Here is a 27,379-nt window from a genome sequence, read left to right as displayed (position 1 = left end):
AGATACCATTGTACGGATATGGAGGGAAAAACAACGTGAAAGTAGAAGATGTTAAAAAACGCTGCAATAGATATATAGTGGAGCTGTATGAACTGTCACCTAGTAAAACACGCCAAGCTTCTTTCACTATACGAAATACAGGGCATCGTGCTGCCTATGTGAAAGGACTGTGTTTTAAGGACTTCGGTGAAAGAAATGCTATGGAGCCAAATGTGATGAACATTTTTCCAGACAAGTTTGTCCTGAAAGAAGGATTGCAGCAGGTAAACATAAAAAACTGTGATACACTTGCTCCTAAATTGGTGTGAAGAAGAGTTATACATGATCTATAAAATACATAAACTATCAATTTTTTTCAAAATCTGTGGTATAGTTTTGCCCTGTATTGACATAAAATTCAAAGACAGCGGCACTATCTTGAGTACAAACTAAACACATATATGCCTGTTTCCCTTAGAAAGTTACAGTAATATATAATTCCACTGAAGAATGTAACAAATCATCCATGTTGGCTACAATTTGTGTTTTCTATGGGGATGAAATTTCAAGACAGCAGTATCGCAGGTAATACTAAATTATATCAGTAATGTTCATTGCCATCCTTTTCCCTTAAGAATAATGAGATGATGCAGGGTGTTGAGAAAATGGATTGAGAGAAATCCCTTTCCTAGTACAGTACTAGAATGGGCACCATCCAATAAAGTTGAATGGTAGGAGAATTGGGGCATATGAAAGGGAGGGCATTTTCATGCTTTGTATAGTTATGATGAGGTAGGTTCACTATAAAATTGTTATTTCCATCAGTTGCTACTTTTACAGTGGGACCTTGTTATCCACTGGGGTTTGGTTCCAGGATCTCCTATGGATAACAAAATCCATGGATGTTCAAGTCCCATTAAATATAATAGCAGAACAAAATTTTGCCACTTAAATAAAATGGAAAATTAAGGTTTGCTATTTGGAATTTATACGTTTCTAAATATTTTCAAACTGTGGATGCTTGAACCTGTAGATAAAAAATTCGTGGATGAGGAGGGCCAACTGTACAAAGAGGTTAGATCCATTCAGGAAGGAGAAAGCCATCACTTACTACTTGCTGTTAGGGAACTTTCAGAACAACAAGTGGAAGCTCTTGTACTCAGTCCTGCTTGTGAGTTTTTTTAGTTTATTAGGAGTATGAGTGGCCCTTGTGCAGCAACAAAATGCTGCCTTTGATTAGATCAAGTACAGTTCTTCTGTTCTTATAGAAGACTCAGGCTTGTATACATACAGTAGTTTATTTGTCTAGTGTTAGGAGAAAGGACCCCCAGTTTGGAGTTGGTTGTTTCCAGGAAGCTCTGGGCCCTGATATTCATTCTGAAAATTAAACATTGTTTCTGTAGTTCTTCTAATACCTAGTTGAAGTGATATGTTTAGTTCTTCTTTGTGGTCTCTGACTCACACCAATGGGATTTCTGCACCTGCACAATGCAATTTTTGGGGCTTCTAAAGCTGTAGAGATGGTGATTTGGTGGTAGCACCACCCCTTTCTCCAAGTTGTGTAGGTTACCTTGCCTTCCTAGTCTCAGTTGTTTTCTGTCTGCCACTGTAGTAGCAACAATTTGAGCTTCTCTGGCAAACATCTCTTCTTCATCGTGGTCTCTGTGAATCACACAAATATGTTTTTCTGTGCCTGCGCAGAGACATTTAGAATCTTCTAGAATCGCTAGGGAAGCATTTTTGGTGGTCTGTTTTTCTGACTATGCCTCAGATATTCTTTGTTTTGGCTGCTTTCCTTGGTTATCAACTCGGACCTCCCATTTATGGCATTGTCATCCTTTAAACCCTTCACCTCTTGCTGGATAAAAATCCTAGAGAAGGATGGACACTCTAAGCAGCACCTCTGCTTTGGGAAAACTAATAATGTGGCCTTCTCCCTACATTGCCAGGTGTTTACCCTGCTCTGCCCCCCTGTATTGTTGCAGCCATACCTCTCATTTTAAGGTGCTACTCTGGGAACAGGCCCTTAGAGTCACGGTCTCAGCTGTGGACCATGTGGCCCTGAACACTGTCTCAATTTTTCTGACCTGTTGGGTTTGTCAATGAGACTGGCAATCAAATGGTTGACTGTGGATTTGACTGCAGGAATATGTACACTCTATGGACAAATAGGCACTGTCAGTATCCCTACACATAGAGACAGTATCTCAGTCTATCTCTACATTCATAGTAGACCCCCAGAGGGAGCCTACAAATAAGAAACATAAAAAGAAAAAGAGAGCTAAACAAACCTCCTCTACTAGAGACCTCACCCGTGAGCAAAGTCTCCCCCTGGATGAAATCGCCACCTCAAGACAACCAACCAGGCATCTCGCCTTCACCATCTATCCCCTCAGTCGATCCTTACTGACCAGACACTGGAGAGAGAAGTGATGGATTCTCTTAGAAAAAAATCCCTCGATACCACAAGTAGAAGCTGGTACTGATGAAATACCATCCCTCACCATCTCCATATTGTGGTCAACAAGTCAGCAAAGAGAACCACCTCGGCAAGCCCACAAATGCCATCAGAACTGTACCGCCTCCCTGGATTCGATATCTCAAACCCCTTGACACCATAGACACAACAGCCCTTGCTCTTTACGCTTAGCTATCAGTGTCTACTACAGACAATCCGTTCCCCACACTGAGAGAAGTAGAAAAGAACACTACCATCAGGACAGATACTACAATAGGTGCTGTCCTTCCAAGCCAAGGTGTCATTAAGATAACGGGTGTTACTCTCCCTTTCTGGAACACTGTGCCCTCATAGCGCACGATTATGGATACCTCTAACCCATAGACAGAGACACAACCCCCTGAAAGAGATTGCAACTCTCCATCTCCACCCCATCCTCACAGAGGCCGACTGCACAACCTCTGCTCACAATCATGGCCACCACCATCCCATGATCGGAGTCTCATGACTTCAATGATCAGGATCAGCATCAGCACTAGACAACCTGTCGCCTCTCTACATCGGATAATGATAGTGCCTCCACTGTTTATGATGCTGAATATCTAGAAGTCTCTTTAGAATCTCTCCTGGGACAGCCTGGCCTGCCTTCCCCACCAAATGATGTATGAGCTTTTGTGGATCAAATACTCTGCATGGCAAAATACCTCAACCTCATAGCCCAGGTTTCAAATTTAGGACCAGATTTACCAAAGGTTTCAATATGAATCTCTGTCTCTTCCTTCTCTTTCTCCCCTTTGGTATCTTCTTCAAATGGCATGCAAATCATGGACTACCCCTTCTTCGATTCCCTCTACCTCAAAGAACATAGAACCCCTCTATTGCCAGGTAGATTATCGTTGCAAGTAACTCACACATCACCCAAAACCTATAATTGTAGATGTTGCACAGTCCACCTCTTCCCAGCACCTGCATTTTATCCTCTCAGATAAGGAGGGCAAAAAACTGGATGTGATGGGCTGTAAGTTCTTCTCAGTCTGTTCCCTAATGTTCTGCATAACCAATTACAGTGCCTACATGGGAACGTACTAGCAGTTTCTCTGGGACAAACTTTGACTATTTCTAGATCAGCTTCTGGAAAAGGACCACAGGGTGACCACAGCCATCCATATCCGTATGTTGTTTACTCAACAGATGACTTCAGCTCGCCACCGACAGACTGTCGAGGCAAAGCCATAGCAGGAGTGATAGCTATATGCTGCCGTGTTTAGCTCCACTTCTCAGGCCTGTCACCCCAGGCTTGAAATACCTGCCGTTTGAAGAGCTGGGCCTCATTCATTCAATCACAGATGAATGCCTGGAGCATACCCATAAGATGATATCCATGGCCTAAAGGTTTGGCCTCCAACAGCCTGACTGCTGCTTCAAACTGAGATACCAAGAGTTTTCCTCTGGCTGTAGATAGGTACCCAGCCCAATCTACCTCCAGAACCCAAACAATCCCTCCAATAAACTCAGCATTGCACGCTGTATCTCCAGGGAAAATTCAAGCTGCCCCAGTACAAGAAAATGTTTCAGGACCCTTAGAAACATCAGGTATGATTCCTTTCAGAATGATCTCACCCTTGTTGAAGCCACCCCCCCCCCCCCTTTCATTGGATTTTCGTGCTACAAAAGACTCAAAGCCTTTTCATCTGCTATTCACTTCACTGGCAAGGTCTCCTGATGGCACCTCAAGACTTCTCCAAGTGAGTGTCACAGACAATTAGCCTGACCTATAAGATGGCAGACAAATGGTCCCCACTCTACTAGGGGGAACATCAACTTTGACTGCCTTCAAGGGTGTCACTCCATGGTTCTAGTCACCCCCCTTTTTCCCACTACAGGCTGAATAATTGCTCTCAGAGAAAGGCGGCCTTTAGCAGAGCTGTCCTTTTCCCATCAGTGGCATCACAGTCACACTTCTTTGTAGCTTGTAGTTTGCCAGTCTCCATTTGTGTGAGTTACAGAGACCACAAAGAACAGGTTGCTTACCTGTAACTGGTTCTTTGAGTGGTCATCTGTGACCTCAAACAACCCAACCATCCTCCCCGCTAATGCTCCATTGACACTCTTTCCTAGATTATATACCCTAGATGAGAGGTAAGACTAGGAGGAGCATAGTGACATATATACCTCAGAGGAAGGCGGCAGGGCTTTAGAAGCTCTGAAAATTGTACTGCACAGCTGCAGAGATCCCATTTGTGTGCGGTCACAGATGACCACTCAAAGAACCAGATATAGGTGAGCAACCTGTTCTATGACATACTATAACAGTGATGTGACTATTATTTTATATGAGTAAATTATTCTGATGCATAGTCTACAGCATGATTTCTCAGTCAGAGTTCCCTTGAACCTTAGGTTCTGCAAAAGTTTGCTAGAGGTTCGGCAAGAGATCATGATTGGAGGAAAAATAAACATTTTTGAGCTGTAGGTCTAATAATTTTTATGCAGATATTTCCTGAGACCTGAAAATTATTTCAAGGGTTTCTCAAGGGTAAAAAGTTTAAGTAAGGCTGATTTACAGTGATATTGAAGGTATCTACAACTGGTTCTGTCCTAGATTTATTTCAGAGCTGCCTCAGCTTGATTAAACCCACAAGGTCTGATTTAAAAATAGAAAATCTGCAGTCTGCACAGTCTTGGGCTATAAAAAAAGTTACATTCTCAGTAGTGCTGAAGGATGAATCATTATTAGCAAGTCACATGCTCCTTCCCCTTCCTGAATTCTCCAGCATGTGCAGAGGATTCAGGAGTAGTTGGTGTTATCAGAGAGACTTCCAAGTAAGATTCTTCCTGCTTAATTTTTTTGTAGATATGCACAGCAGAAGGTGCACAGGTATTTCACCTGCATGCTGGACATCTGAGCCAGACACCTATTGGTAGGAAACTTAAGACAGCTGTAGGGATAACATTTATAAGTGGAAAAATGGGGGAATTATTTTCTCTCTTGGTTGTATCAAATGATGTTAGATGGAAGCTTGATAAATAGATAGCATTACAGTTGCATAATGGGGAATGATCTACTTAGCTGTACCTTGTAAGCACACTCAGATACCATATATAAATGCTTTTAAGTAGCTGGATTCACTAGAACAAGTGTTTATTGAATATCTGAGCATCTTTATGGACTTTTCATGAGATTAATGGAAACCTAAAGTCTTCTTAAAATTGTCTGCTCAGAGTCATACAGCATAATGCAGCACAAGTGCAAAAAATACTTCCTGCTAATAATCCTGTGATAAATGTGAAGTTTGATGAGGAATTCCCTGGGGAAGAGCTGGTGACAGAAGGTAAGCGTACTTAACTGAGCTAGGTCCCCCCCCCCCCCAATTTGTATCTAAATTGTGTAAGCTTGAGATACACCACCGTGTTCCTATAATGTTTTCTAAGCAATTTGTTTACCATTTATAAGACCCAGGAAGCTGTTTGTAACAATAGTTACAGATCCTGTTGCTATTGCTCTTGCTACTGCTGCTGCTACGGTTTCTGCCCTTTCTACAGATCGTGTCTCCTCCTCTTTACATAGTATGATTCCACATATGCTAACTAGAATTCTCATTCAGTTGGATTTGAAGTGTCAGGCAGTTGAATTTGATCTACCTTCCAGTTAGATTTTTAAATAATTTCTCTGAAGGCTTCAATAGTCATATAACTCAGCTAAAGTTAACAGTAGATAGTCATGTGTACAAAATTTCGTAAGATCATTAGTAAGCTTTTTAAAAATGTTGGTATTATGGCTACTTCACCACTTCAATTCACATAGCTAATTTTTATCCTAAGCATACATACTGGGAAGTAAATTCTATTTGAAACCACTGAGTAGGTAATTTTTGATGAAATCCGTCATTCCTTTAGCCTATAGAGAACTAAAACATAGTTCTAATTATCATGATTGGGGTTAATTGTAGTATTTCTTTCCCTCATAGATTCAAATAGTTTTCCACAGTATTGTCAAGAGAGCATGGTAATAGGCATTAAACTGCTTAAAACTAAAAGTAATTCTCTATACTTGCTTGATGTGTTAAGATAATAAGTTTTAACATGCATTGTAAACTTCTGATGAAATAATGCAAATTAACCCTTCTAATAATAATAATAAAGTTTATTTATATTTCCCACCTTTCCCAATGACTGAGGTGGGATTACATCAGTTAAATGATACAATAATACAAAATACGATCAATAAAACACTGATACTGAATTAACCGACGTTCCTATTAGTTCTCTAAAATAAGACTTGAATGTATAAAGAGATACCAAGTGCATGTGGAGCAGTGATGAGGTTATAGTTGCCAGTACCCATATTCAGTTCATGGGATATATGGAAAAATAATGTTGTTCTGGAAGTAGGCCAAGGTTGCATCCCTAAACCATCACCACCCAATGTTTGGCCTGAAAATGGCCAGTCATGCTCCCCAAAAGTCTGTGGGGAATATGAATAAACATTTGATTGTACCATAGATCTGTTGTAGGCCTGGGAGAGACTGAGAATACATTCTAGATTGGTGCAGTGAAAACCTACTAAATTAGAAGAAATAATAATCCATCTGCTTGCTGACCAGTGGCAGACTAATGCACAGTATTTCAGTCTGAAACAGTGCTATTGACTTGATTAATTTCTTTTTAATTTAAATGTCTTCCCCTAGTATATGATCTTCCACAACATTCAAATGATCTTCAATGTTTTTTCACAAATATGCGAAGGATTACTCTTTCTGTTGTTAATGCCTTCACAAGTAAGGCTCATGATCTAAAGCCATCTTCAGTACATCATGTGGGATTGGAAAGGTAATGGCTTATTTGCCTTTCATATTGTTGTTACACTGTCAAGAAGTTCCTTTGTCCTGGTAATGTTAAAGATTTCAGTTTGTAGTTATAAAAATTATAAATCTGAATCTAGGTTATAAGGACCAAGTTTGTAGCTAAAACTAAGCTACTACATTTCCCAGTAGATAAGACCCCCACATCTTGTAGTTAGTTTGGGTTATGCTCCTCCCGCTCACTCCAGATAGGCAAGAAGTAAAAAGAGAGACCTAGTGACCACGTGGGTGGAGCTAACCCTAGAAGGCCAGTCTTGTCCTGCCTATCACTCCAGTAGGATGTGTTTGCTGTTGCCCTGCAATTTCTCCACTACAGCCACAAACAGCTTTACAGCACATGGGAGCTGTGGGAACAGATGGTGAGGGGTATTCCCTCCATGTCTCTGTTTTTCCACATCACCTCCACCCAGCCTGTTCAGGGCCAGGGATCAGTGAGGAAACTGGCCAGAAGTTATGGAAACTTCCCTTCTCAACATCTTTGCCCTGCCCATTTAGGGCCAGGGTTCAGAGGACAGGCCAGCCAAAAGCCATGAGAAAGAGTTTTCTCTACAGCATCTCTGCCCAGCCTGAAACAAGGCCAAGGTCAGAGAGTCAAGCCAGCCAGAAGACACAAGATAAGGGGTGAGTACCAGGGGCCCTCCTGTCTCCAGCCACCAATAAACCAGATCTAATGCCCTCTCTCAGGGCAGGCATTGCCAGGAGGCCTCTGCCATTGCCACTGCAGGCACTATGCCTAGCATAAGGTTTGTAAGCCTGCCACAAAGGGCAGATGATAAGCTCTTGGTCTCCCCCTTCCTTCCCATCTTTGGCCCCAATAGCACCCTATTGGGTGTGGGAGGGCCTGTTGCTGCCGGTGAAACACATGGTGGTGTCGCCGGGGCTCCTGCACATTCCCTTTGACTTCTTATAATGAGATGGTGTGGAAGGAAGCAGATGACTCCTCTTCTGGCATGTACCACGGCCAACTTGGCCACATGGCTGTAAAGGAAGCTAGTCAGAGCCCAGCAGGTGCTGAAGCTTCCAACTCTAAAATGGTCTTTTTTTGGGTGCCACAGAGTATCACAGAAAAAAGCAGAAAATGGCTTCATGCCCTCACCAGAGGGAGCATGGCCTCTGCCACCCACTTCTAAACAGAGGCTGGATGGCCATTTGTTGGTTATGTTTTGATTGAGAGTTCCTGCATGGCAGAAGGGGGTTGGACTGGATGGCCCTTGGGGTCTCTTCCAACTCTAGGATTCTATGATTTTCTGAGAGAGCACATGGATATAAATCTGCATTCCCTCCTCCCCCCAAAAAGGAGGGGATGGACACTTCTAAGAAGGATGGGGAGAGAGTTCCCTACACTCCCAATTGTGTTACACTGCCTCATACAGTGGCACTCTTAAGGAGAACAATTGGGGCTCTTGGCCTCTCCTTTCCATCAGAGATGATCCTTTCTCAGGATCCAGACATACCTCAGATAAATGGGGAGCCATGTCCCACAGCAGCCCCCTCTGCCCTTCCCAGCTACATTATGCAAGTGGGAAAGGGACTTGAAGACCAAGCCAGCTTCTATAATGCAGCCAGGCTACTATAAAGCCTGCCTGAGATTGAAAGGGCTAAGCTTCTAAACCCCAGCTTGAAGTTGAGGCTGTTTCAAGCATAAATAAAACAAAATGCTCTGTGAATATCAGGGCTACACTACAGGTCATATACAGCTATCTACCCATGATTACGAATGGTTTTCTGCTAACCCAGAAGCAGTTTCCTCGCTGCCTGGAAGAAACTTCTGCCCAGGCAGCCTCCCTTAATAGGGCAAATAAATGAGGGGAGAGCCCCCATAACAACAGGACTTGGGGGCTCAGATTTACAAAAGATACTGGTTAACTTTTTCTGGTCTTTATTTTATTACAGTTTGCCCATGATATTTGATTCTCCACTATATTTCTTCCTCCTCAGGATTGTCTCATTGCTCATCCCCCCTCTCTTTTTTACCAGGATAGAGATGCCTGGAAACTAATTAAACAGGGGAGTGGGCTATCCATAAAAGCCACATGACTTTTCTTCCCTCCTCATGGGCCTCCATCCCTGCCTGCATTAGGGCCATAGCCTTTTTGCCTTAGCTGGGACAGCCTAAGACACAAGATGAGTACCTGGTATTATCCTCCCTTGTGCAAACAGGTGTCAGCCTTAGCACTTCTCAATAAGACCATAACCTTTAACAATACAGATTTGTTTAAAGTCTATGCTTGAATCCGTATATATCCCCCCAGCCTTCTCCTTCATTCTCCCAGTCGTTGGACAGAACATACACCATGCTGGAGAGCCACCCACTCATAGAGGAGAAACAGCTTTCGTTCCTCTGACACCCAGCATGTTCCCTTTTTAGCCCTGTTCTGTGGGCAAGAAGGCACCAGCCTCCATGCCTAGCAGGTGGATCAGGCCCTGCATTTCTAGCTGCCTTGAATCCTTGGGAGGTTACCACCATAAACCAAGTCACCCATATCAAAGAGTGCAGGAGCATTAGCACCTCTAGCCATCATAGGTACTATACCTATATCAGGGTGGCACACATAAGCCATTATACACATTTGTTAAGCACCACTAGCTTGATAGCTTGGCTTGGCTGAGGCTGCTGTTGACAGCAGGGTCTTGCAGCAGGTGCTCAAACCTATGTCACTGAAGTGCCAGCACCACCCGCCCTGTTTAGATCGGCTTTGGTAAATCCCAAACTACAGGATGTGGGGGTCTTATCTGCTGGAAAAAGGAGCATTGGCTCTTACCTGTGACATGCCCATTTCCAGTAGATAAGAGCCCCACATCCTGGCCCACCCTCAGGGGTGCTGGCTTAGGGATGGTTCATATCCACATAGTGCTTCCCTATTGGGAGCAAGCTAGATTGCTCACTGGCTGTCTCTGATGCCATCCAATTCTCTATAGTTTGATACTCTAATAAATTGTTATGTTTTTTTCTGGAGCATTTGGCTGTTCTACGACTGGCCTTCTAGGGTTAGCTCCACCCACATAGGGTCACCAGAAGGTCTCCCTTTTTACTTCCTGCCTATCTGGAGTGAGTGGGAAGAGCATAACCCAAACTAATTACAGGATATGGGGCTGTTATCTACTGGAAATGGGCATATCACAGGTAAGAGCCAATGTCCCTTTTCTCTACTAACTAAATGTAGGGAATGTTTGTTGTTTTAGAAAATTAGTTTGAAGGTGAATCTTAGGTTGTATTTAAATTCTGTTTTACTTGATTTTCTTTCACAATAGTTAGATGTTCGATAACTTCTTAAACTGTTTTATAGGCCTGGTATTTCTGAAAAAAATAGTATGACTCTGGATGTACTGCCTGTTAAAGGACCTCATGGTTGTCCATTATCTTCGGCTACCCATAGCATAGATGAAAATCAACTTGTTTCTCAGGACACTTGGACTCTTCAGTCTGAATTTCTAATTCTCACAGCTCCTTCTCAGAGTAAGTAACTGCAAATATTTTCAGTACCTAATAAAATTACTCATCTTTGTCTCTTTTGGTTGTTTAGATTTGTGATAATAAAATGAACTGATACGAGATTACAGATATTCATTATTCAGTTCTGTTAGGAAATTAATCACGGTTCTGTAGTAGAGATAGCTTCCGAATTTTACACATGGAAATTTCCAGTGTTTATTTGTTTGTATTTAGGACCTTACATTGTCAGAGATTTGTTCCTGACAGCCTAATGATCATTAAGTCTTCACAGAAAGTAAAAATTGTGTATTATAGTGGTACATGCTTATTCCCTGTAGTAAGGACCCCTTGCTTAATGCATGTGAAAGTTAAACAGTTTCTTTATATATTTAATTGATGTCATTACAGATATGCATATATTAGTTTATAATGCAAGTACTATAAGAAATACTGAGAATTCATGCAATTCATATTTTAAAAGGTGGAACAACAGTTACTAAATATGCACAAATCACTAATAACTCAAGCCGATGGTTGAAATTTGAGCTATCATGGCCTGCTCACTGCCTTACTGTAACACCTCAGCATGGAACTATTGAACCAAGGTATGCACATCCATTATTCACGAACTTTAAACAACATTGTTTGATACATGTGACACCTGTCAGTAAGCCCCACTGACCTCAATGAGACTTAATTCTGAATACATATATAGGTCCACTTTTAATTCCCATAGTTCCATGGTATTATGAGAGTTAGATATAAAGGGAGAAGGAATATTTTTTAGTTGCTAAGTGCTTTCAGTTGTCTCCATGATGGCATGTTTCTTCCTAAGTGAACATGTTGCCTGATCTTTAACAGTGGCAAAAATATTTAGATTGCCCATAACAACTAAAATACTTAAGACTAGCACAAAAATTAAATATAATTAGTTAAGAGTCAGTTAACTCCATTCAAATGGTTTCATTGCAGACAGTGGAATTCAGTTAGATATGACATGTTATGATAATCATATGTTGTGTAGATGACACACTGCAGCCTGTCAAAAATTCCACATACAAGTAACACTCTACTTGATGCTTGGTTTCCAATAGTATCATGTCCCAGATGTAAAAAAATTAAGCACACTGCCAGTACATGAGAGATGAATGGTGGATGATGCATCAATACAAGACTTTGCCTGTTCCATTTATGTAGCCAGATCTGTGGATTGGCTAGGTTTGCAATTCCTCTTCTAACATTAATATAATGGTAAAATGCCCTATACTGTGTACAAAAGCTCCAGAAGTACAGTAAGCAGATTTGGTAATGGAATTTTAGGAACACTGTTAGTTTCACTTGCATTTTAAAATTAATGTAGATGTAAGCCAGCCTTCCTCAGTCTAAACGTTTTGGCGTGCAAATTGCAGAATTTGTAAGCAGTGGTAATGTTGGCTGGTGATGATGAGAGATGATCCAGAAAACCTGGAATATTCCAGAGTAAAAGAGGTTGAAGTATTCTAATTCACTGTTGAACTTAATAGTGAACTCTATTTCTAGAAGCTGCATTTCAATTCATGTGAGTCCAAACCCGTCACTTGCAGAAAATAAATCTATATTCCCATGGAGTGGCCTTATTTATATACATTGTGATGGTGGACAAAAGGTAAGCGGCTTAAATAAATGTGTTTCTGTGGAAATATATGTGAGTGTGGGGAGGGTATTGTTTGCCTTCAAGTCAGTTCAGACATATGATCACCTTAAGGAGAACCTGTCATAGGGTTTTGCTTTGTTGTGTTTTTTTGCAAGATTCTTCAGAGAGGATTTGTGATTGCTATCCTCTGGAGCTGAGAGACCATGATTTGCTGAAGATCCATGGTCAAGTGGGGAGTTGGCCCCTGTGAGCCATTGCTGGCAGCCCCTTGGCCATCCACAATGCACAGTTACAGTAGTTTGTTACAACTTTAACTCCTATAACTCCTATGTAATCCTGGCATTTGTTGTTTAGTGAGATACTTAGGTTCTCAGCTTCAGTCCTCTGAAGTATACTTATAGCATTTTTTGGGAAGAAATTCTACATATCTTACAAAATTACAAATCCCAGGATTCCATAGAACACCACCATAGCAGTTAAAGTAGCATTAAAGTGCTATAATTGTGTAATGTGGATATATTGTTAATCTTTATATTGGGCTCAGTGTTTTTGCTGTCATTCATATATGAGATCAGACAAATATGATAAATAGGGTCTTAGTGATGAGCCATACCAGTGGAGATGTGCTGTGCTCCTCTTCCAGTTATTGGATGGTTGATGAAAGACATGATTGTTGTTGTAAAAATCTTCTACCTATCTGAATTTACTGTACCTGTGTTTTAGTGTTGTGCATTTTCCTGTCTCAGCTGATGCTACTTGCTAAGAGAGCAAGAGAAACCCATTGGATTAGGCCAAGGGCCCATTTTAATGCAGTATCCTGCTACAAACATTAGCCAGAAAGCCTGCGAGCAGCACACAGTGAAGACATAACTCCATCTCTTCCCATCCTCCCTAGGAGAATACTTCCACTGAACCTAGAGATTTAAAATAAGTGTCTTGGCTAGGTGACATTTGATAGCATATGAATGTGTGTGTGTGTTCTTATATGTAAGGTAGCACAAAGAGATGTGTGGGGGCCCAGAATCTCTCTCTAGCCACAGGTCCTATAACATAAGGTGTGAATACTTTGGATAGTGAAAGTAAGGTGGATTGAAATTTTGTATCGAGATAAAAATATTACAGTATCTGCAATATTATTCTCCAGGATGAAGATGGTGCATGTATGTCTCTTTCTGCAAACTGAACAGTCTAGCATTAGCAAATGTGTGTTGTTATAAATACATCAATCTTTTTGCACCCATTTTTCAGTAAAAGAAATGTTCCCATGAATCTCTCATGGTTGTTTTTATGTTCTTTTTAAAAATTGTATGTGGTATATTCTTCTTTGAAATTACATTTGTTAATGTGTTTGTTTTGTTAGTTATGAGTTGTCCTAGGAATTTGTTTACGGTTGGAGTATAAATCCTTAAATCTGCTGGAGTTTTTAAAGCAGGATTGGAAATATCCAGTATAGCCACAGTTGAGGAATGGCGGGAGTTCGACTGCAACAAAAGCTGAAGGATATGCTCCCACACCTGAAGGACATGCTCCTACAAGGATTTTAAAATACATATATTGCAAGCAGTTGAAAATTTATTTTGTTACATTTGCCTGAATCCAATATATCATTTGCACACAACCACCAACAAATCAGAAGCTACTATTTCCCTCCAGCAGCTTTCTGTTGTACCTGAAACTAACTCCAATGGGATGCTCTGCCTTCTGGAGGAGTTTTTGGGCTTGCATGGAGGTCTTCAGTGAGGATAGAGAAATCACCCCCTCCACATCTGTTAGAAACTTAGTTCCATCAATGGAAGGGCATTCCAATTGGATCACTCTGTAGTTCATTTATAATCATTCCTCCTGTAATTAATCAACAGAACTGGATAGAAATCACTGTAGGATAATAATAGCCAAATAATTAGAAATTAGCTGTATGTGGTAAAAGACCCATTCTCTGTGTGGTGAAGGATGGGTTAACTTATGGCCCCACCTAATGAAGCAAGGGCTGTGTGAAACTCAAGCATAGCATTTAAAGACTAGCCCTTGGCACTTTCTTCAGTCTTCCCCTTAATTTAGTCCAGTTAGTTTCTGCTGTTTTGCTCTTCCATTACAGTTTTTCTTCTACTTTTCCTTTCCTTATGTTCTTCATAAAATAAAACTCCACTCTGTTCATCCTTTTCCTTCATATTAATTGTTCTGTCCTATGTTTCCCTCATACTCCTTATCCTTAAACATCTTTGCTGGTTATAGAAAAGGCTACTCCAAAAATGAAGGTTGCTGAAAACAACCCTTCCCAAATAATCTTCACTGCATCCTTCTTTTTTATCTGCTATTGTAGCTATTTGGTAACAGGATGTTATGCCTATGCTTCATCTTCCTCTCTTTCAGTGAGAAGGGCATTCTGAAAATTCACCCTTCTTCCTTTGCTTCCTGCATTAGCATGGCAGAACAGCATCAGTTGGATATGGGGCTGCCTCTCAGTATTTGTGTGCTAATCCACACTGGCACCTCTGCAGGGTCCAAGGGAACTGCATTTGTAGAGAGTGAGGCAATTGATGTTTACTGGCTTCTACAGAAAGAATTTTCGGCCTGCTTCTCATTTGGAGCCCTGGTAGCGCAGTGGTTAAATGCCTGTACTGCAGCCACTTACTCCAAACCACAAGGTTGTGAGTTCAAGACCAGAAAAAGGGCTCAAGCTTGAATCAGGCTTGCATCCTTCCGAGGTTGCTAAAATGAGTACCCAGATTGTTGGGGGCAAATTAGCTTACAGTTGTAAACTGCTTAGACACTGCTTAGGTGGTATGAAGCGGTATATAAATGAAGCTTGTTTATTACACCACACACCAGATCCATCTATTTTGTTTTAGCACAAATGTAAATGAACACCAGAGGGGGGATGGATGCTTCTTGTTTCTTTAACCAAATGGCCAGTTTATGCATCTTCAAATAATAGGCAAATAATTTTATCAAATTTTCTTTCTTGGAGCATCTCTTCACTTCAGGAAGACTATTTTTGACCCCATGTTTTAAATTTGCTCATATTCTTATGTTAGGTCCCCAGTTTTTTGCTATGCCTTTATTTAATGAAGACTAGCTTATGTGGAAACTTAATTCAGTAGTTGCTATAATTTCTTTAGGAGAATTCTAATTTCACTCTCTGGGGTAGGCAATCTACAGTCTTCTAGTGTATCTCCTTTTCTCCTTTCTACAAGCAGCATGGAGCTTTTGCTAAGACTAGAAGTCATCTAGCCATAGGGAGGGAGGAGAGAAATCGAAGGTTTCTGTCCCCATTTTTTGCAAGCCAGCAGCCTTGGGGAAAGGAGGGAAATCAGAGGTCTCTGTCCCCCCTTTTGCAATCCAGAAGCCTTGGGGAAAGGTGTGGAGAAGGGAGAGAAATCAGAGGTCTGTATCTCCCCTCCCCCCCCCTTATTTATTTATTTATTTATTTATTTTTAGCAAACCAGAAGCCTTGGGGAACGTTGTGGAAAAGGGAGGGGGAATTGGAGGTTTGTGTCCACATTTTGCATGCCCAGACTGTGACCCTTGGGAGAGGTCCAGAGAGGGAGAAGAAGGGAGTGAAGTGGTGTTTTTTTCTCTCCATTTAGATGCTTTGTTACATGCCCCTGAGTTTGACCCTCGACTTATTCATGGATCATATCAAAAACCATGATTTTGCCCCCCAAACCTGCCCTCAATTTATACACGGGGTTGACTTATACACAAGGATATATAGTAGTTTTCTAACCTGAAGTTTCCACACAGTTCTCAAAGACGTGACTAAATCTCCAATCCTTTGAAAGCTGTTACTCTAAGATTTGAAATCTGTTCTTCTACAAAGAGAAATGAAAATTTATTTGAAAATATTCATTTGTAAATATTTATTTGAAAATATCTATTTGAAAACTACAATAAAATATGGAAAGTGATCAAGAAAAATTTAGAAAAATTGCCAGCTGTAGGGTTGAATGAAATTGAAACAGGAAGCAGTGTTGCTTGCTTTTAGTTTTATTTTTCAGCCCATTTGGAGGGTTATGGCACATTTCTAAGGCATGCAAATGGAAAAATCATCTGGAGTTTTTTTTTTAAGCACCTTTTCTTTAACAGGATTTGGGGGCTTTTGTGCATTGATGTGGCCTACCAGAGGGGGTACAAGAGTGATAATTGGCCCCACCATCCTCCAGTTACCCACCCCTATTCCAGTGCTTCCATCAGTCAGCATTCATTTTGTGATGGCTTTCACTTTTCACTAGATACATGTAAGAGCTCTCTGAATCTTTTCTTTTCTTTTCTTTTTTTGGCCAACAATTAATTCACTCTTCTGCTGTTTTCTGTTAGTCTGTCTCATTCTCTTTCTCATGCTCCTTGGGGAAAAAAAACATCACAGGAGGCCACAGGATTTATATCTAGAGGACTTGTTCATTTAGACAGCTGTAGGCACCTTTTCTGTCCCTTCTATCAGTTGCTTAAGGTAAAAAACCAATCTCAGTACTCTAGCTAGGTTGCTTACAGGCAGGCTGTATTTTACCACCTATAAGTACTTAGTACTTTCCATCCTACTCCACCCACAGCTCACTGTGCTTCCTGCTCAGGTCCACATAGCTTTATGCCAACGACCATATCACCCTGAACATTCCCAATCTCATCTGACCTCAGAAACTAAGCAGGGTTGGGCCTGGTTAGTACTTGGGCACCTTTCACTCCATAGTGGCTGCCTATGGCAGGAGAGTTTTGCAGCAAGTGCTACCTCTGCATTCTTTCAGACAACTGACTCTCCTATCTGGGAATTTCTAGTTTGGCTGTATCCCTTCAGTGAATGGTTCCTTTTGGGACTTACACGGAAAGACCATTCTGGTATGCAGAGTAGGATACATCTGTACTCACCTTCATTGGAGGCACACTGTTTTTCTGTTAGTTGCCAAAGTGTCTAGTTATGCTATGTTCCATCTTTCTGGTTACTTTTCTTACAGACCTATTTAACTTGTTTAGCTTGGCTGTGGAAAGAACTGAGGTAAGAACCAGATTCTGCTCTTTAAATATCAGGAGACTCTTGCCTCACTGTGCAATTAAAGGAGGTAACCCATAAGTGATTGTTTTCTTCTTTACATACAAGAATGGACATTCAAAGTAAATTTCTAACATCTCATATTAAAAATGTGTTGATCTCCTCCTCTCTCCACACCACACCCCCTATAGCTTCTTAGAGTACAGATTCGGGAAGATGCCTCTGAAAAGCAATCTGGGAAAGACTTGCCTGTTACAAGAGTAGGTGATTTTCAGCATCCTGAGCTTCCTGTAATTCACATACGACCACTTCAAAAGCCACCTTCAACAAAACTTGAAGTAAAGAGTAGATCTGTGTGTTTTCCTGAGACAAAGTGTGATGAAACCTCAGGTAATCTCTGTCTTTTATATGATTGGTAGATAAAATATTGTAGTAGTGAAACATATTGTAGTAGTGAAAATTGTATTAGCTTGTTTTTCTTTAATATGGTAATCAAAATTGTCACTTGTGGATTGCAACTAAAATAAGAATTGACCACCTTTTTTGTTCTAGAAAATACACAGCACCCATAAAATGATTTATGCAAGGTGAAGCAACTATATACTGCTAGCTAGCTGCGAGGGGTGTATACATATACTTTGTTATAAAGTTGATACACTTCTCTTGGAGACTTCTATGAGTAGCAATAACCATTTTTGAGCAGAAAAAAGTATTGGGAGTGGCCTGTAGGTACAAACACAATCCATGGGCAGCATAATTGTGAAAACATCTGTTGGAGTGGGCAGTACATTTGAAGAGTTGTATAAAGATGACTCCCCCTCCCTATTTTCTATTTCTTCTGATTTGAAGAACAGAACAGACTATTCAATAATAGAAGCAAGAATTAGGTTTTGAAATATGACAGTGCACCCCAGGGCAACTCAGAGCCAGAGATTTGGGGAGAGCAGTGCTGGCTGTTTTGTATAACTGGTGCAGATTTCTATATAGTGTGTGTGATCTTTGGCTTGTTACATATATATTTCCTTACAGAGAAATACCTTGAGATTGAAAATAATGGAGATGAAAATGTAAAATGGTTTTTGTCATCTTTTGCACCACCTTATGTCAAGGTGAGTAGAAAATATGAAAAAAGAGATGGTTTTCAAAGAGCCAGGGTCCACATTATACCCTAAATGGAGCTATCTTGACATTAACAGCAGCTAGAGTCTTATTCTTTCTGGAAAGCAAGCTTATAAAATAAATTTAGTACATTTAGAAATAATTGTTTATTCTGCTTTGGAAGTCTTTACTGACACTTTAGTTGAATGCTCATTTTCTTTTGGGCTAGTAATTGAACATTAGTTGTCCAGAAATTGAACATTAGTTGTCTAAATAGGGCCACATGTTTCTTTCATTTATGTGAAGGTAGCCTCTAGGATAGACTGAAATTTTCATCCTTGGTTAAAGGTGGTTTGATTCATTGCAGGGTTTTTGTTTGTTTTTTGTTTTGTTTTGTTTTTTAGGGTGTAGATGAAATTGGAGAAGTATATAGAGCTACATATACTGCTTTTCAGTGTTCATCTCTTTCTGGTACTCTTGAAGCCCATGGAAAAGAAAAAGTAAGTTTATTTGTATGCATCTTATTTCTTGCATTTTTAATTTTTTTCCTTTAAAGGAAAATCCACTAATGTCCAAAAGCCTTAGTCTTTACCAGACAAATGCATGGATATAAAATGAAGCTGCTCTTTCATTCAGCTTCTCAAAGCTTGTAAGAAATATAAATATAATAGGGTTATATTACTATTTAGTTTCAACCATGTGCAAGGCATTTTACTCGGAATTTAATTTATAAAATGAAATTTTTATTGGTAATATTGTCATGGGATAGCTGGCATCGTATCTTATAGAATTCAAAGACATAACCATGTTAGTCTGGAAAATCAATATGCAAAGGGATCTTGCAGCACCTTTGAGGTTAATTAAAAGATTGCAGTTTGGTAGCATGAACTTTTGTAGACTTGAGCCTACTTCCTCCAAATCTAGATACATCTGAGGAAGTAGGCTCAAGTCTACAAAAGCTCATGCTACCAAACTTTTATCTTTCAGTTAGTCTGTGCAAGATTCCTTTTCATTTTTGTATCTCCTAGGGCACTAAAGCCAAGGAGTGAGGAGAAGATGCCAGATTCTGGTAAACTGTGAATTATACTAAAGAGGAGTAATATTTATTTATCATTTATTTATTTATTGCACTTATATCCTGTCTTTCTCCCAAAATGGGATCCAAGGTGGCTTTAAAAAACAAAGACAATTAAAATATTGATTACAAAATTTTAAAAAGAATTAAATATGAATATTACTAAAATCATGATTAAAACAGTTAAAAGCACTTTACTATACCAAACTGGTGTCAGAATCTCTGGGACATATGGCTGGCAGACAGTGTTAAAATGTAGAATAAATGGGGAAGTTGAGTGCTGTTTGGTAAGAACATGTTAATACCAACGGGCAATAGATCCAACTTATTGAACATGTTAATACCAACGGACAACAGATCCAACCACCACTGCAAAATATTGGTTTAAGGAAAGATGTTCTGATTGATGCCCCACCAGAGACAGCCGAATTAATAACAACTATGGTGTTGATAGTGCTATTGATTATAGGCTGTTGGTCTGACTTTTGGCTGCTTTCCTATTATCTTTGTTTCCCATGTCAGTGATTTTTAAGCTTTGGTTTTCTGGATCTGATTGGCCCCTGATTGGCTGGGGATCATGGTGACTGCACAGCCAGCTCTGAAAGTGGGCCATCTTCACATATGCGAGTAGCAGGAGAACTCTTTCGGTGCTCCTTTTGTCAGCGACTTTGGGCTGCTTTAGGCAGCCTTGGAGTGGCTTCTGGCTGATCCGGGGGCATGTACCATGTGCACACCACACCCCCGAAATAGCTGGAAGCCACTCTTTTTGGTCTGTCTGTTTCGGGCCTAACTTGAGTACTAATAGCTTTTCCATATTGCAGAAATAAAGCAATTTGACACCACTTTAACTGTCATAAGAAACTTGTAAGAAATGTAAATTGAATATGATTATACTACTGTTTAGTATACTGTTTAGTATAGAAATGCTGGGATTTCTAGTTTAGGGACATATTCAACCTTGTCTGTCAGAGATGTTTGCTTGCTCGCCAAATGATAAGTCCCAAAATTTTGTAGGAGAATCATAACAGTTAAAGTGGTGTCAAATTGCTTTAATTTTGCATTGTAATACATCCTAAGTGGATGTAGCCTTACCATTCATCTGATAGGCTAATTTTGTTTCTGTGATCTTTCCAAATGTTGGAACAGTCTCTGAGAGCTAGGTAGAAAGATAAACTAGGCAGGTAGGAAATGTAGTGAGCCACATGCCCTGGATCAGGACTGCTCTCATTCAGCAAGAAGAGCCCTTCTACCAGGATTGTAGTAAAAAAAATGGTTCTCATCACCATATGTAGAGTTTTTACTTATGCACATACATGCATTCTGGGTGCAGCCCTTCCTGAAAATAATGAGGCCATTTTCTGCAAATATTTTCTTAATTCATCTGTGAATATTTTACAGATAATTGAACGTAGCTGTCTTCAGCATTCATGTTTACTTTTTACAGCTTTGTTGTGTATATATTGTGTCAAATAAAAATAATACAATCAAGTATCAGCTGCTTATTTAGATGTGGGATATCAATTCTTTGGATGCCGCAGAGGCACAACCCACAATCACGTGGGTTATATCTCCATGAACTAGCTTCCAAAGCAGGAGCCCCAAATTTGATTTCGCTTATGTCTGTTGACTCCTCTCTTGCCCTTTCAATTTTTCTATCCTACCTTGCCAGCTAAACAAGTTTCATTATCTCTCCCTTTACTTCCAAGCTGTCTTGTTTCCTTTTGATTTTGATTTGCTCTTACTCCAGCCTACTTAGTAATCTTTACTCAATAATAATTTCTTTCCACAGATTTTCATCATGAAAAGAATTATAGCCCGAGTAATATAATCAATGCCATGTACTTTTTTCAGGTTTATTACCATGGTTTCCTTTTCTTTGCCGCTTACAACGGATTTAACCTGAAAGTTCTAAGTGACTTGAAAGAGTATTAAACTGATAGCACAAATTTTGTCAGTGGTTAAACAACACATGTTGTTTTGTTGTTGTTTTTGCCCTTTTTTAATCATGGTTCTGAAAATTGATTGTATGTCTGGTTGAGGTAGTTTTATTTGCCATTAAGTTTCTTAGTACTTTCAGCATCTCTACAATTATTAATTCAGTCAATTATATATTTATTTCATGGTAGGTTGTAGTCACTTTTTTGCCTAGAGATAGAGGACATTATTCTCAGTTCTGGGATCTTGAATGTCACCCACTTCACAACCCTCACCTGAAGGACAAGCATAGGCTTCAGTTTTGTGGAATGGTGAGTATTTTAATGATTTTTTTTCTTTGAGTAAATTCATCCTTAAAGTTATTAAGTTTCTTATTCCCTCTAAAGGTAGAATGGGATGGAGGAAGGCCAAGGACTATTTGTGACCTTATCACTGAGTTTTCTTGGCAGAATTTATTTGGAGGGAAGTTGCCTTTGCATTCCCCTGAGGTTGAGAAAGTGTTCCTTGCCCAAGGTTACCTACTGGGCTTCCATGGCTGAGTGGAATCCACTACACCATGCTGGCTCTCGTACACTTCATTGTCTACATAAAACTGTACACCGGTGTTTGAGTAGATAAATATTTAACATGAGATGTTTATTTCAACAGGGTATCTTGGTGAATGAAGCTTTCAAAAAGGAAGTTTCTCCAGCTGGTTTAGTAAAAGTTAGTGTTCGAGATGTGTCCCAAAGAATAGATTATCCAGACACCTTTGATAACAAAATCTGGTACGTAAATAAGATAATATAAATGTTCTGTGCACTCATTCTTTACCAACACATTAAATGTAGTAAGCATATGCTGTATAGCATGTTATCTGATGGTATTGCAGCAGATGCACAGTATTGTATTATAGTCATTATATGAAATAGCAATAGCTGCTGTGCTATGTATAACACTATGATGTTTTTGGTAACACTTGATCAATTAGTTGGTCCTGTTGTTCTGATAGTGAAACAGTAAGATGCTTACTCTGTTCAAAGTTCTTAAGCCTGTAATTATTATGAGAAGCCTTGGGTCCCACACATGGACAAAGGTGTGATATAAATAAATAAATATTCTAATCAATTTCAAGTAATGCAATGGCCATTGTTTAGGAATATGGTATGGGATTATATTGTGTTAAAAATACTTAAGGATCAAGCAGTGTAAAAATATGAATACAGTATATCTCTGAATACCCCCACTTTACAACCAAACACATTTAGTGCAAAACCTTGAAAGCATATCGAGTTTTATTTAGTCAATCCCTCTGTTCTTATCCTGATTTTGTCCATACCTGTTACTTAGTTCTGGGATCCTTGGAAGAAGGCTAGAATACTGATGCAACAAATGAAGCAAATGTTGCTTCAGTGTAGGAAAGAACATACAGTAGAGACTCAGCTTAGTTAGAAACAAATGCATACTTGTCTGTTTTCTCTACGCATATATTTCTCTCACATGGTTGGGTATGCATGAAGTAAAGTGAAATTTGCTTCATTTATTATGCAGGTATCTATAGTCTAACCTTCATTCAAATGTCTCATGCTATTGTACACAATACTTTTCAGAATGGAATGCTGTAAAAGGCAATGTAGAAATTATGCTTGCTGTGGTACAGAAAACATGAGTTACTTTCATTAAGGTTGACTGATAGTAGATTTCTATACTAATGAACCACACCTCCCGTATAAACCTTCTATTTCTGTGAAATTTCAGTTACCTCCCATGAGATATACCAGAAGGGTACTATTACAGTGGTACCTCGGGTTACGAAATTAATTCGTTCCGCCGCCGCTTTTGTAACCCGAAAAGCCTTCGCAAGCCGAAAACCCATAGGCGCTAATGGGGAAAAGCCGCGATTTCGTGTGAAATAGCGCCGAAAAGCACCAAAATTTTCTTCGTAACCCGAAATAACCTTCGTAACCCGGAACAGTTATTTCCTATGGGATTTTTTCGTATCCCGGAAATTTCGTAACGTGGGTATTTCGTATCCCGGGGTACCACTGTACTGGATTTGTTGCATTGTATTCTATCAAACGATTCTTTTACTTCAACAGTTCATCATTAAGAACATAAAATCAAATCTGGAGTTGTACAAGAACTTGCCCCACCAATATTATCTGCTTGTAAAATGAGCTTTTATAAGATGTCTGAAAGTAAATAGTGATATGGTTTGGTGGGCCCTTACAGAACAGACATTTTGAAATTGAAGGTGTCAAAAATTTTGGCTTCAGAACTTGGCTTTCCCCACATTTTAAAGTAGTAAAAAACATTGCCATAAATATTTCCAAGACTATGATTTTTTAACAATATTTTCACTTTTCTGTTTCAAAATCAGGAAATGTGTATATGCTGAAGAAGATGTTTATACATTTCTTCCAACAAGGATTGGTGAATCAAGCACACTGAAAATCAGCATACGAAATTATTCTACCTCTATAAATAAGGTAAATTGGCAAAATGCGCTGATATAATATCTTACTAGTAATACAACGAATACTTAAAAATGAATGTCACAGGAAGCTGTGGTGGTATCTTTGGCTAAGAGTGTCTTTGCCCAGTTGTACCTGGTGTGTTAGCTGTACCCTTCCTAGGGAAAATACATTTAGCCAAACTGATCCTTGCCATAATTACTTCTCAGTTAAAATGTTGTACTGCACTTTATATGGGGCTACCCTTGAAATGTTCAGAAGCTATAATGAGTGCAAAGTAAAGCAGTAAGAAGGTAGCCTTGCATGTTCTTTAAAGACCATCTATATATCACCAGAAATTTGATCCAACTGCACTGGCTTCCAATTTGTTTCTGAGCACCGTTCCAGGTTCTAGTTTTGAATGCTTTAGAATGTTTCAAATGAGGTATCTGAAATAATGGCTCCTCCATTTCTTTCTCCTGTATCAAAACAAAAACACTGAAGAAAAAAATGTCTCAATAAATCTTTCTTTTTTGCCATTGAGCCACTTTTTTTGTCAGCCACCATAAAACATTGAGATGAAAAAGGTTCCACAAATGACAATTTTTAGTGAACCATGATACAGCAAAGCAGAGAGGATATTCTGTAGTTGTCAGTAGGTGGGTGTCATTCAAGAAAAATCAAATTTCTTCCCTGGATGTGAAGGGAAGGGACAATGGAATTAGGAATATAATAACCACAACCACAATCCTAATCATGTGACCCCATACTTTCTGTACTGGTGATATGTGAAATCCATATTTATTGGATTTCATCCCATTGCTGCTCAGAGCCAGGCAGGGAAGACATACTATTTCAGACTAAAGCTGACTGCTTTGCAAAGGGATCTTGTAGCACCTTTGAAACTTAAAAAAAACTGGTAGCATGAGCTTTTGCAGACTTGAGAACCTCCTCATAGACATCTGAGGAATTAGACTCAGGTCTGTGAAAGCTCATGTTACCATTTTTCTTTCACTTAGTCTCAAAGGTGCTACAACACTGATTTTTCAGATTAACACAGACATGTCTTTGAATAAAGCTGATTGGTCTCTTAGGCCATCTTGCCTCAGCAATTCTTTCTTTGCCTACACTTAGTTTAGTATGTGAGGGTTACACTTGAAATGGAATGTTGAAACAGATACAGTGATGATCTGATTGGTGACCAAACTTACAATAAACCTATTTCTCAAACCGGCATTTCAAACATTTTTGCTCTACCCTTAGGAATTGTGCATTTTTAAATGAATAAAGTAAGGTGTATCTTCTAAATACTTCCTTATTAAATTGCAGCTAAAGTTCAAAAATCCAAGAGAACCTTTTTACATCAAGCATTTCCATTATAATTTGAGGTCAGTAAATTTATATTCTGAAGCTTTAATCTTTTTAATCACAGTTCAGGTGAATGAACCTATCTGGAGATCCTAATCTGGGTTATAATAAAACAGACAACAAGTTCTAGTTTAGCCATGTCAGCATTTTGACTTTCAATGTGAACTGCTTCAGTTTGCTTTATGGCTTATCAGCTGTTACTGTCTCAGAATCAATAATAATATGAAGTTTATTTTGTAGTAATAGAATGAGAATTATATGAGAGGAGGTTAAAAAATGTAAAAAGTATACATAAAAGTATACATATACAGTTTTTGTTAAACAAAAATTGGATTCAAGAAGTGACTAAATGTGTTTTTCCATTTATAATCCATCTTAATTACAGAAGCTTCAGAGAAGCTCACAATGAATATTTATTTTAATAGTTATATATCCTGTCATTTACCATCTTATAAAAGGTAGTGGTGACTTCCTCTAAAAGCTCTTAAGAGACTGTTATGGAAAACAATTAGATTTTTAGTTATCGAACACTCAGAAATAATGGAGTGGGGCACAATGGTGCTTCCTCACCAGTTTGAACACCATATGCAGGTACAATGCCAGTGACTGTAAAATTCCAGCTAGATGTTGAGATAACATTTTGTGTTTCTGTCAAAAGCATGCAGAATTGAAAAGCTTATAGCTGTACACCCAAGCTTTTCTACAAAAGTCTCAATAAAACCTAATCAGGTTGTGAAAAATATCTCACGTCTTATTTTCTTTCTTACAGATCTCACCACTATTGCAATTTACCAGTCCAATTCAAACCAGTGTCACCAGGCACTTTCAGAAGCTTACTACTGGTAGAGACAGACAAAAGTGGTACACTAAGGATTGAGCTTATTGGTGTGGGTTTGGGAGAACAATAGTTACAAATTGATGTTGACATTGTGTGCTAAACTGAAAACTAAATTATTGAAAGACAATGTTTTTATACACTAAAACTTATATTTTGTAAAAAAAATGAGCTTTTTGTAATTTTTAATAAATTTTGTACGTTACCTTGAATTGTACACTACTGCACTTTGGCTGGAAAGCAACATTTTACCTATTTTTTTATGAATTATGACTTCACAAATTGCAGTTTTGAGTCTTAAAACTTAATTTTTAAAAAATAAATAAAGTTTTTGTTCCTTAAATTCTTCCCCTTTATACAGCACCTTTCAGTAAACTCTGTGCACCTTAACTGTTCCTTTCTGGCTTTGAATTTCAGGCAGAATTCAAAAAGGGTGTAATTACCTTTGATAGGTACAGTACCCACCACTCCTCACTCCAGTTATCTCCAGGGAATACATTCCAAGACCCCTAGTGGATGCCTGAAACCACGGATAGTACCAATCCCTGTACTAGTAATATTACCAGTAACAGACTACAGACAAAAAAAATCACGGAGAGGGGAGGACTGCATATTTTCAGAATGTAACTAACCATGGATAAATCAATCTTCAGAAAGCAATACTGGAGATAAGGGTGGACATCTATATTTGCATTTGTTATCTACTTTTAGCAAAACTTGAGGATTCTACTTGATGTAGATTACATCAGCTGTACCATATTTCTTTTCACGCTACAGTCTTCTCCACAGCTCCTTTGTTGCACAATTGTTTGTGTTAATTAAAGTCTTAAAGCTGCTGAAGAATCCAAACTGCCAAGTTGATATGTTCCTAGTTCAACTCTGCTTTGACCACTAACACCACTAAAGCAGCTTAGGTTGTACATTGTGGCCACGGCCTACATAGGAATGGCACTAAAATAAACCTCAAGCAGTATTGCTGAAACTTTTGGGACAGCTAATTAATTGAGCCAAAATTTCCATGTTTGAAGCTGGTATACCTTCAGTACTGAATGAATGCTTTCTCCTAAGACACCACTTTTGACATAGCTGGAAATAATTCCCTTGTAGAAGGACATTTATAATAGCTGTCATGCGAAAAGCCAATTTTCCTAGTTAGTTTTGTTGATGGTGCCTGAGTCAATAACACAGAGGGGTACAGTACAGTGTTTCCAAACCACAGGTGGCTCAAGAACCATGTTGTGGTGGGCTTTCTCCCACTATGGCATTCTTACCTCCTACCCTACATTT

General features: G+C 39.2%; 1 protein-coding gene across 4 annotated transcripts in view; it reads left to right on the top strand.

The window, feature by feature from the left end:
* Positions 1 to 26,945, top strand: part of CEP192 (centrosomal protein 192) — a 77,321-nt gene extending 50,376 nt beyond the window's left edge. For 2 of the 4 annotated variants that reach the window (XM_042462717.1, XM_042462716.1), the window contains exons 33-47: positions 3 to 263; positions 458 to 564; positions 5,660 to 5,769; positions 7,126 to 7,267; positions 10,587 to 10,756; positions 11,214 to 11,337; positions 12,272 to 12,377; positions 17,541 to 17,739; positions 18,379 to 18,458; positions 18,852 to 18,947; positions 21,649 to 21,768; positions 22,106 to 22,224; positions 23,817 to 23,925; positions 25,219 to 25,277; positions 26,027 to 26,945. In XM_042462717.1, coding sequence (XP_042318651.1) covers positions 3 to 263; positions 458 to 564; positions 5,660 to 5,769; positions 7,126 to 7,267; positions 10,587 to 10,756; positions 11,214 to 11,337; positions 12,272 to 12,377; positions 17,541 to 17,739; positions 18,379 to 18,458; positions 18,852 to 18,947; positions 21,649 to 21,768; positions 22,106 to 22,224; positions 23,817 to 23,925; positions 25,219 to 25,277; positions 26,027 to 26,165 — 1,941 coding nt within the window. In that variant the 3' untranslated portion in view covers positions 26,166 to 26,945. Of the gene's footprint in view, positions 1 to 2; positions 264 to 457; positions 565 to 5,659; positions 5,770 to 7,125; positions 7,268 to 10,586; positions 10,757 to 11,213; positions 11,338 to 12,271; positions 12,378 to 17,314; positions 17,740 to 18,378; positions 18,459 to 18,851; positions 18,948 to 21,648; positions 21,769 to 22,105; positions 22,225 to 23,816; positions 23,926 to 25,218; positions 25,278 to 26,026 lie in introns of those variants that run through there. The other 2 variants (XR_006103469.1, XM_042462719.1) reach the window with 2 other exon arrangements.
* The last annotated feature ends 434 nt before the right edge of the window (positions 26,946 to 27,379 follow it).

This window comes from Sceloporus undulatus, chromosome 4 (assembly GCF_019175285.1).
Source record: "Sceloporus undulatus isolate JIND9_A2432 ecotype Alabama chromosome 4, SceUnd_v1.1, whole genome shotgun sequence".
NCBI lineage: Eukaryota > Metazoa > Chordata > Lepidosauria > Squamata > Phrynosomatidae > Sceloporus > Sceloporus undulatus.
Note: the sequence above shows the minus strand (reverse complement) of the source record. Positions and strands in the feature narration are given on the sequence as shown.